General features: G+C 35.6%; 1 protein-coding gene across 13 annotated transcripts in view; it reads right to left on the bottom strand.

Annotated features, from left to right (window-relative positions):
- The window catches only part of IQCM (IQ motif containing M), a 662,550-nt gene that overhangs the window by 231,355 nt on the left and 419,192 nt on the right, over positions 1 to 12,003 (bottom strand). The window contains exon 14 of one of the 13 annotated variants that reach the window (XM_042935334.1): positions 9,221 to 10,387. The exons of the other annotated variants lie outside the window; for them this stretch is intronic. Coding sequence (XP_042791268.1) covers positions 10,323 to 10,387 — 65 coding nt within the window. The 3' untranslated portion in view covers positions 9,221 to 10,322. Of the gene's footprint in view, positions 1 to 9,220; positions 10,388 to 12,003 lie in introns of those variants that run through there. 13 annotated transcript variants of the gene reach the window in all.

Below are 12,003 nucleotides of genomic sequence, written 5' to 3'. Positions count from 1 at the left end.
TTGTTCAACTGAGAATCAGTGCATCTCAGAAATTTGCATTTGCATGTTCTATACATCATTTTGGTGTATATTTATTGGTTCTGAAAATGTTGCTTTAGGGGCGCCTGGGTGGCTCAGTCGGTTAAGCGGCCGACTTCAGCTCAGGTCATGATCTCGGGGTCCGTGAGTTCAAGCCCCGCGTCGGGCACTGTGCTGACAGCTCAGAGCCTGGAGCCTGTTTCAGATTCTGTGTCTCCCTCTCTCTGGCCCTCCCCCGTTCATGCTCTGTCTCTCTCCGTCTCAAAAATAAATAAACGTGAAAAAAAAATTTAAAAAAAATGTTGCTTTAAATATATATCCAATATTAAACTCCGGGCCATCATTGACTCCTTTGTCCATGAAGGCAAGGAGGTGAGGCTTGGTTTACAGAGAAGCAAGCCACAGACTCAATGGTAGTTCCTCAAGTTCAATAAAAAATGCTCCATTTTTCATGAAATAACCGTATGGGGATCCAGACACCATACATGAAAATTAGAAATTAACAATGCTTTAATCAACATGTGGAACTATGTGGCTATAACATATTTCTTAGCTACTTATTAGGATCTTTCTCTATTTGGAGTATCCCATGTCATACAATTTAAAATTATTATGCCTCTATTTGTACGGTGCCTCTTAATTTACAAGGCATTTTCACAAACACGGTTTTCTGTAAACCTCTTAACTTTTGAGCAGTTCTCTCCATTTTATAAATGAGGAGAGCTAGGTTTTTCAATGACATATGCCTAGTAAATGGCCAAGCCAGGACATTAATCAAGGTCTTTCAACCCTCTCGCGCATTATTTCCATTTCAACACGGTTACTTGCATTTCGCGATACATAAAATGTACTGGCTTTTACATTTTTCATTATGAAATAATTCATCATAATTCTCAGAGGACATTCTTATTTGAAAATTCATCAAAAAATATATCCAATATAAGCATTTTTAAGTGAATGGAATATTTTGATTATCTTACGCATTTAATTTCTTGAGACCGAATGTAGTTGGTGTTTAGTTCTTCTTAAGAGAGATATTTATGGATCAAAACTACCTTTCCAGACTGCTGGTTTCCTTCCAAACAAAATTTCTTTTTGCTTTTTTTCCTCTGGCACAAGTTTCTGCATGTAACAGCAGGAATACAAATTATGTCCAAAGCACTTACGTAGTTGGCAGAAGTATTTTCTCTTCTGCTATAAATTTATCAAACATTTTTCAAAACAGTAAATCCCTGAAAACAAGGGCTGAATTCCAAATAGAATCATCATAGTTATGCCATTTACAATGTTTTAGTTAAGAGAATCTTCAATTATCTATTGTAAAGATCCTAAGTTCGAACGCAATAACAATTTGCTATGGGTCTGAACTGGCAGACTAATTTTCAGCTTCAGCAACTCTATTTTTTTCTTGAAACTTTAGGCCAGTTTTTCACTATGGGAAATGCATTACTAATTAGTGATCAGTTCCTGCATGGGTCTTTTTACACAACGTAAGAATATGCATGGCATTGCAGACTGTAGCATTATCATCAAATCGGGAGCATAATGGGACAGATGGAGGAGAAAGAAAGAGCTTTCAGGAGTCAGAAGACAAAATTGAGTGCATACGACATCATTTATAATGTCCTTATGTGTGCAAATTCAATTAGAGGTAAAATATTGATTAGGTAGTTGATGTCATAGATAATACATTATGGAAAAGTAATTAAACATTTTCAATTTTTCATTTTTTAAATATTCACAACACTAGAGCAGAATTAAAGATGAGTTAGTTAGGAAATAAATGGTGCTGATATGAGAAATGAGTTGAGTATGGACAGTCAGATGAGAATTTTTGTTAATCATAAAGTATTCAGCAAGGATTTATTAAGTGCCTAATATTTGTTAGGCATTCTGTCAAGCAAAATAGATACAATGATGGACACAGAGTAAGACATAGTCCCTTCCCACAAGGACTCTCACCTCTTGAGAGCAGTGAACACTCATCCTTTGAAACACCTTGCACCATTGCTCAGATTCACTAGGGTATTTATCTGGAGTTAGAGAAATATAACTGGGTATGTTGATGCAACTCCAGTTGCCACATCTCTATTGACCAACAACACAAAAATTTATTAGTACAGTAGTTGAAAATGGCCACCATCAAAGCACAGATTTATTAAGACCTTTCCAGATTCTGATTATTTGACATTTATCCTTTATTTCTAAGCTGTGCTTGAAAATATTAACCAGATGGAACCTCAGACAAGAGTCTCTGGGCTCTTGACTGCATATCAAATGAAAAGGCCACCCTGAGAGCTCAAATACAAGTTTGAATAATCTTAAATACTAAATACCAAAATACTTACATGCCAAAAACACAGGAATACAAAGGAGGTGGAGATGTTATGAGGAGTTCATATTTATGAATATAGAGGTGGAAGAGAATATAATAAATGCACATAAAGAAGGTAGTGTTCATTTCTCAGGGTAAAAAATGAAGTCTAGCAGCTGGTGGGATATAAAGGAAAAAAAATCAAATCAGATATGGAACAAAAATCTGTACAGTTAGCAACCATAGATGGGAAAGTGTTTGGAGAACATAAAAGGAATAAAAGAATATAGTCTCCAAGGATATGGAGAAAGAATGGTACAGAAAATATGTACACAAATATAGAGCTTTTCATCGCAGATTTTTATGGAAAAAGATTAATTAAGCAGTTGACAGCAATTTGTCCTTCTATAGAAAAAGCAGAGAAATATATTTAGCAGAAAGATACAGACATCAATTTATACTTTACATAGAAGAATAATTTGAATAACCTAACAAACTGAAATTCTTTGCTAATGTTTCCCATTATGAAGAAGCAATAATTCAGTAAATACATAAATGCAATCTCCCTTGAGACAGGAAAGTATGTTTTGGGATAAAATGGCACATCATTCACATAGGGGTTTCTGTCTCGCAGATCTACATATTCATAAGAGAAGGGACATTAGGCCATATAAAAAAAGAAAGGGGTGGGGAGGAAAGAGGCTTCTAAGCAGCCAAAGAGATAGCAAGATTGCATAAAATACTGTATACTCAACAAAAAGTTCCTAATACAGTGCCTGACACATTTATTGATCAGTGACTTAGTCAAAAAAACTTTCTTGGCCCTCATCTTACAGCCACTTAACTTTAATTTTAAATATTTTTCTAGCCTTGCCATTTGTTTTCTTAGCCCAGAAGAGATGAAGAGATGGAGATAAGTAACTTGATAAAAAATAGGAAATAGCTGACCTCCAGACACTAAATGGGCAAGTAGAAAATAAAATTTGAAAAAGCCTCAAGAAAACTCAAAATCGGTCACTTCATGTTGGAATATACCCCTGAAACAACTCTGCAGGAAATGGGTGTGCAGGGCAGAAATTATTACTCACAATCACGAACTTATTTTAGTCATCTATTTTCTCAGTGTATACTTACTGATCACCTACCTTAAGTGACCTACATTCTCAATCCTTTTTTCATTTTCACCCTGTAAGAAGTCTATTTAGACACCTATTTTTTTTCCTGAACTGCCATTCGCCACTCCTGCCATGAAAATGTAATACCACAAACATAATATTTATCTTTTTATGTACTGTGGTCCTTTGAAGGGTTTCAAATCTCTGTAATATCTATGATTTTTTCACCCATTAAAAACCACACTTTGTCCCCTTGAAGGCAATATAGCACCCCCAATGAAGATATATGCTCTACTTTGAGCCAAGCACTGAAGTATGTAATGGTAAACAAAATAGAAATGGTTTCTGCCCCTGTGGAACTCACTGTCTAGAGAAGGAGATAGTTAGTATAAGCTCAGTATAGTAGCAAATGCAAGGATAAAATGATGAACCCATATTACTAGTCAGCTGGGTAAGAAAAGACTTCTTTGGGAAAGTGACACTTGAACTGAGATCTGAAGATGGGTAGGATTATCTAGTAAAGAAGGAAAGGAAAAGCATCTGAGGTAGAGAGAACAGCATGTACCAAGGGTCTGTAGCAGGAGGGAGTATGGTAAGAGCAAGAGATTTAAGAAGACCAATATGGATAGAGCAAAGAGAACATCAGAGAACACAATGTACAATGAGGCTGCAAAGCAGGCAAGGGGGTTGCAGGCTATATTAAGGCTTTTAGTCTCCATTCTATCCATTCAAAGAGCAAGCTGAAAAAAGTGAATGGCCTCAACCAGAAGCAGAGTCTTTAACATAATCAGATTTACAATAATCACACACATACAAATTGAATTATGTTTAAAGTATATTCTGTTTGTAAATGCCTGGAATTATGGAAGTTGTAATATTTTCAGTGTTTTCCATTAAAATGACAATGATTTAAAAATTGATGCTTCTATGGTGGATTTTAATTGCCTAGAAAATTAGACCACATGAAACAGTTAATTCTCAACAACGCCAGGAAAAGCAGGTATTTTTCTATTTAAAATTGGACCAACTCATTGTGACATATGGAGTAATAAAGAAAATGAATAATGAATGTATGCAACAGATGATTATTATGTTTATAAAGTATGACAAGTAGAATGGTTGCAAAATAATTGATGAAGAATAAAGGCTGATAAGAGGCATATGTCATTCTAAAAGCTGTAAGAGTGAGCCTCTCCTCAACTGATATGCTATGCATCCCTACTTGAACAAAACAACTGCTTCTCTTACCTTTGAATGCATTTGTTTCCTACCATATTAGAAATTTCCATTAGAAACCATACCATTTTAAGAAATGACTTTAATAGTCACTCAATTCCTATTCTTTGGTACTATACAATAGGTGAGTCTTTTTTTTTTCTTTTTTCCTTCTTCCTTTTTATTTTATTTTATTTATTTTATTTTATTTTATTTTTAATGTTTATTTTTGAGAGAGAGAGAGAGAGAGAGCAAGGGGTAGGGAGAGAGGGAGACACAGAATCTGAAGCAGGCTCCAGGCTCTGAGCTGTCAGCACAGAAACCGATGCGGGGCTCAAACCCATGAACTGAGAGATCATGACCTGAGCCGAAGTCAGACGCTTAACCGACTGAGCCACTCAGGTGCCCCTCCTTCTTCCTTTTTAGAGAGAGAGAGAGAATGTATGAGGGGGAAGGAGAGTAAGAGAGTAAGGAGGGAGGGAGGGAGAGAGAGAGAGAGAGAGAGAGAGAGAGAATCTTAAGCAGTTTCTACATTCAGCATGGAGCTCCGACATAAGGGCTTAATCTCACAACCACGGGATCATGACCTGAGCTGAAATTGAGTTGGACACTCAACTGACTAAGCCACCCAGGAACCCCAACAGGAGGTGAGTCTTAACAGAGTTCAGAAACTTGCTTAAACTTAGTTACATTAGGGTTCAAATACATCTTTGATTTCTATTCTCAGTATATTTGTATTTGTCCACGTGTATGTGCATATACCATTGAATATTAGGTTCTAAAAAATCTCAAAATATCCTTTGAGGTTTTTTTCTACATTTTAATTTTATTTATTAATTTTAAATTTTTTTGCATGTTCATTTATCTATTTTTGAGAGAGAGAGAGAAGGAAAGCACGAAGAGAGAAGGAGTAGAGAGAGAGGGGAAGAGAGAGAATCCCAAGCAGGCTCCTTGCTGTCAGTGCAGAGCTCAACACAGGGCTTGAACCCATGAGCCCTGAGATCATGACCTGAGCTGAAATCAAGATTAGGACACTTAATGAATGAGCCACTCAGGCACCCCTTCATTTTATTTTTTAAGATAATACCATAGTAGAGAAACCAAGTGTTGCTATTTAAGAGCAGACTGTGTGCCCCAACTGATGCTCTCAGGTTAACCAGGAAGTATATAATATGAAAGAAAGGCAGGGAGGCCTGGAAGTTTGGTTTTTTTATGCTGTTCTAGAAAAACCTCATCTTGTTCAACTTGGCTATTTAACACTTTGGTCAGATATGTGCACACAACACAACCTTTGACAAAATTACTTCCTGGGTTGCTTTTATTTTCCAAATGAGGTAAAGTTATGTAAAGCGATCAACAACTTTCCACCACCCTCCCAAAGATGACAGAAACACTACTGCTCCATGCCATTGTGGAATACAAGGATGTGCTCCCATACCAACAGAGGCCCTGAGCCAATTCCAAGGTCCTTGGAAACTATCCAGTGGGTGAGAAGCCAGATCAGAAAATATTTACTGAGATGATTCACAAAAGGTCAGTCAAGATGGGGCCTCTGAGGACATTACAAATGACTCTAGGATGGGTCCAAAGAGCCGTGTGTGAATTAAAGTTCTGAAAGGCCTGGCAGGAGTCAGACTGTCACCCATGCCAGTCATCCCAGAGCCCAGAAATTCATGGCCTACACCAGAATGAGCTCCACTCAGACATTCTGGCACTGCCTACGGTTGCACACTGAGTCATAGGATGTGGCAAATAGTCCAGCAATTATCATTCTGGCATCTCACAAAGTAAAAATCATGGGTTGCTTTTGTTCTACTCTGTGAAGGCCAAACTGACAAACAACAAAACAAAAGATGGCAGGAAATTTTTTAAAAGTTTCTTTACCAAATCTCTTTTGGAAGTCAATTGGAAATTTGTGTGGTGGCACAGAGTGTAACTGTTCTTTATAAATAAAAGAGTAGTGTGTTAAAGGGCTTGTGAACAGCTCTGAATGTTGTTCAACGATCTGGGATCCTGAAAATATTCTTGTTCTTCCCTGGGCACTTTCCTCCCTCGCTTATGAAGATCTTCCACCCTGTTTCTAAAAGAAGTACACATCTCTATAGTGGGGCAGTAACACACAGAGGCAAATAGGCAGTAGCAACAGCCTTTCATTGGGGCATACTTCCCCTGCTGGTTGGCCCTATTCACACTGCATCCTGCAGCACGCCTGGGCACTCCAAAAGGACCAGCCCTACGGAGCTAAAAGACACCAAAATGCTCACATCTGCACCCTAGCAGTCCTTGAAATCACAATCATAATATTAACTATTACAGCTTATGGCAGTGTATTTATATGGCATAAAATGTGGCCCTAAATTATTAAAATAAGCTTTCCCTCCTGTGGAGAAACTGCTCTGCAACCACATAGCTAGCTACCTAGATGATAGATAGAATATGTTCAGACATATTTTTCAGACAGAGTATTTCCATATCATATATCATAATTATGAAAATTCAATTTATATATGTAATATTTTCATTTTGTAATTAATAAACAACTGGTTGGCGATGGAAAGTCTGTACTTTATATACTGAAATTCAAGACCGAGAGCTTAATAGTAGTGTTCACATTGTCACACTTTTTTTTTTTAAGTAGAAAAGTTGTTCAGGTATCTCTGCCTTAAGAAGAGCTATTTTCAATGACATTTAGGCTAAAATTAGCAAAAGTCAGACTTCTATCTTTACCTTGTGATATCTTCAGGTGAAGATGAAATTTTGTGACTTTAATTGACTGTCTTAAGGAAGTGATCTTAGAAGCTAGCTGGTCAGTAATCTCTGCAGACCAAGGACCTATTCCAAATCCCTCAATATAGTGGTCTTTACTGATTTCACCTCACTAGATTTAGATTTTTATATTGGAACTGTGTACAGTATGCTGGTGAGCAAATGGGCAAAACCCTCTTTTATTGTTGTTTTAGAATATGAGGAAAAAGAAATAAAGAAAACTTAATTAATTATCTTTGTATGTTTCAAGAAGCTAAGAGGTAGCCTCCCCGTTGCCATGGATATGGGCATCCTGTTTATAATAATGGTCTTTTCAAAGAAACTGAAGCTCATTAAAATCACCAGTTACACAGTAGCGCTTTTATTGCAATGCCCCATTAAATTTATAAAATTTATGTATCCTCAATATTTTGCTTTCAATAGTCTTTTGTAGCAGTTTTTTTCCCTACAATATGTTTTTCAAATGTCATTTTTAAATGATTAATATTTTAGTGTATTTTAAAACAAAATACAGATTCTATTCATTACAGTTCTGTTGGATAAAACATAATTGTTTAACAGTTTAAAATATGTTTTTATTTTTACACATATTGTGTTCATGGAAAATAGGTTAAAAATCTGTCAGTAAAAAAGTCAATTGTAGCTAACGTTTTTTGAGCGCTCACTATGTGTCATGTCATCTTCTAGGTGATTTGTATGTATTAACTAATCTGTATTTGGGGTCTGAAATTTATTTGGCAGCCTTAACAGAGGCTGAAATTAGTAATATTGTTTTGACTATATAGAAAAATAAAATTTATCGGTTAAATGTTCTACCCAGAGCGAGAGAAGAAGGAAAGGAAAGGAGTTACGGGGATGTTTTCTACTAGGTTAGTAAGCTTCTAGTTCACCTTAAGATCCATTTTATTAAGGTAGTTCTGTTTTTAACTTTTAGAGGAACCTGTTTTCCATAGTGGCTGCACCAGTTTTTGCCTCCAGCAGTGCAGGAGAGGGTGGATGGGTGAAATAGGTGATGGGGATTAAGCAGTCCCCTTGTTATAATGAGCACATCCAGTGATGTACGGAAGTGTTGAATCACTATAGAGTACACCTGAAACTAATATTACTAACATTACACTGTATGTTAAGTAATTGGAATTAAAATTTTTAAAAATCCACTTTATTAAGTTAAAAAAGTAGTTATGGTTCCTAGGAAGTACAATAATGAAAGTTGTCAACAATTACCAGGCTTTTTTTTTTTTTTTTCAGGCACTATGCTATGTTACTTAACTATTTTGCATTATTCAATCTACAAATGCTCTTTTCAAAATTTTTCTTTTATGGATAAGAAAACTTCTGTTCAAGGAAGTATATAATTTGTCCCAAAACACACAACTAATGGTGTTAGAGGTGAGATTGAGCCCAAATTATTCTACTGTTCTACTCCAGTACATAAGGTCTCAACTAAATTATCTATTTTTATTATTATATATAATTAAACTACATAGCCTTATCTTATAGATAACTTTATATGTATTTATATATCTTCATATATATCATCACATCTATATCTTAATACATATAAAATCAGCCTCTCACTCTGCAACCAGTCTTGGGGAATAGAATAGTAATACAATGAAGGTGGCCACAGTGAATATGATAGTCTAAAAGTTATGTCTTGGGGCTCTATGGCAAAAAGGAAAATGGGGGCCTAGGTCACCCCAGGCCTAATAAATTCCTCAAGACTTAAAAATAGCAACACTAGTGAGGTTTTCTTCACTAGAGTATTTAAATTATGCTTTTATTTTTTGAGCATTGAAAATCCAACTGTGGATATCTAGAGCCCTCTCAAAGGAACCTAACTCTTGTATTTGCATTCTATCATGTTCTTGGAGTCAACGTACACTGACTAAACTTAAAGCTATATACAGATTTCCTTTAGTGTTGGTTGTAAGTAGTAGTAGTACCTATGTAATACAGATCCACATTTCTATCCACTTACTCATAAGTATTTATGGAACACCTGTGATGTACCACAGTGTACAAGTACTATAGATGCAAAGATTAATGAGAAATCACTCCCACCTAATGTAGCTCAAAGTAGAATTTAGGAGACAGATATGTATAAATCTAAATTGTGATGTATTGTGCTAGAGGTCTTCAAAGTGTCTGAAAAAGGGCTATGGGAGCTCAGGGGATGGAGTGATTGTAGAAATCTTAATGTTTCATACCATAGTGCCAATAGATTTAGTTAATGTATACAGATAGGGTTTCCAATCAAGAGAGCAAGTCTTTTCTGTGCAAGGGAACCAGTGTGCTGAGGCAGGACCAGAGGAAGTTAAAAGGTTCAGAATGCCAAGGAGGTAGGAGACCAGCAGGCAATGGGATGGAGAGAAAAGTGTCCGGGTCAGAACAGGAAGGATCTTGAATTTTGTTCTCAAAGCCAGTGTGGTCTCTGAAATTTTTTATTGTGTACCTCTATTAGCACAAAGCCCTTAGGATATGCATATTTATCTATGTACAGGTGAACTTACTTATGTTATCATAAAGCACACATTAAAAATACAAATGTCAGAAGATATAAGAAATTAAATCAAATAGAGGTCCTGAAATTTTCTTCTCCTGTCCCAATGACACATTCTTTGTCTCTGCACCCCACTTTAGGCAGTGAACATTCAAAAGAGACTTGGAAACAAGGGAGTGGTGCCATCAGCTATGCATTCTTGACCAGCTCAGGGAGAAGTGTGAAGAAAGGATTGAAAGAGATCAGGGGGTGCCTGTGATGGTGCCAGAGAGCTGGTGGGGGAACCTGGATTGAACTGTGGCACAGCAGAGGGTGTGACTGATTGGCTCCCCTGGTTGGGGACGGGGAATGCCAGGACCACCCTGAGGCTCTAGCTATCCATCTGCCAGGGCTACTCAGAACCATATATACACAGTTTCTCGAGGAACTCTTCTTCCGCATGCTTTGTATCAAGACCTTGTTAAGGAAAAAAAAAAAAGAGAGAGAGAGAGAGAATAAAGAGAAGTATATAAACAAAAATTTTAAAGTTCTATCTGGATAGTAAATAGGCGAATGCTCATTATATTAGTTTCTGTATTTCTCTATGCTTTTGAAATATTTTAAATAAAAATATAACTTATTTGCATGTTTACATTTTTAAATCAACTTCATTAACAGAGAATTTGATTTCTGTGACTATTAAACATTAAGTTCTCCTTACAGAACTATGAAGCAGTTTTTTAAATTCAGTGAAATGTTGACATGTGAGAATTTCTTACCTTAAAATGACTAAACATTTCATACATCTGCAGATAGGTGCAAAATTGCTATCAACTCCCCTCTTCTGTTACAAAATTAATGAGTGTTCAGTGAAGCCATAACAAAGAATTTTCCTCTAGGCATGTTATAAAAACATTTCTAGTTCTAGTATGAATGCAAAGTCTTGACTGAAATCCAGTGATTTAAAATATGCACATTTTTGAAGATGACGAATGCCACACAAAGTAGTTCTTTTGATTTTTCTCATATTTAAAAATCTCTGATCTACCTTATCAAGCCCTATTCATAATGAATATTTTCCTAAGGGAAGATTGAGGAACAATTAATGATTAAATTCAAAGCATTCTCATTTCATCTGACTACTTGAGGATATGGAGCTCCAATAAATTCTGAGTATCACTAAAGGACTCAATTGATACTACTGTATCTCCTTCATAAAGGACGATTTTGTTCAAAACTGATACCTCAAATTATTGGAGGAATAATGGATTTGCTTTCACTATGATAGTTTTTTGATGTTATATAATAACACTGGGGTCTGAATCTCAGTCTCTGACTCATGGCACTTTCATTTTAGTCTCAATATAAATGAGAAAAGTAGTGTTGGAAAATAAGAGACAAGTCCATGAAAGTGCATGGAGTCATACATTCATGAAATAAATAATCATCAATGCATTCGGAGTTTGTCCATTATGCTCCTTATGAAAAAAACTTAATATTTCCATTTTATTTCCCCCTCTCCTTTTAAGAGTCCCCATGAGAATTTTCTATATTTTGTGGATACTTCTCAATTATATAATTAACATTTGTCATTAATCTTTATAAATGAAAGAATAACAAGCCAAAAATATTAACTGAGGAATTGTCTTTCCATCATCAATAGTCCTGTCTAGGAATTTTACTCTCACATTTATAGAATAACAACCTGAGGTTTCAAATGTAAAAATTAATAAAATAGATAAAAACAGTAATGTATTCTTAAAGGGCATAAGTCACATAGGGAAAAAAACTGCAAATATCAGAATTATTAAATCATGAAAATCCTCTGTTTTGTAGATTCATGGAGAAAAGTATATGCATCAGATCTACTAAAAACACATTTTATAACATGGACTCAACTGTATGTATGTTTTATTTTATAATTCTTATTTTTCCATTTATATTTCATAGTATTTGTATCTGGTTGAAAATAAACTCATTTTACACAACTTCTAAAAATGTCAATTACGCTGGAAAAAGAAATGGCTACTTCGATTAAAAAGCCATCATGCCACATTTCCACCATATTTAAAAACGCATGCTGAAAAAGCCTT

The sequence above is a fragment of the Panthera leo genome, chromosome B1 (assembly GCF_018350215.1).
Source record: "Panthera leo isolate Ple1 chromosome B1, P.leo_Ple1_pat1.1, whole genome shotgun sequence".
Classification (NCBI taxonomy): Eukaryota; Metazoa; Chordata; class Mammalia; order Carnivora; family Felidae; genus Panthera; species Panthera leo.
This window is presented reverse-complemented; position numbering and strand designations above follow the sequence as displayed.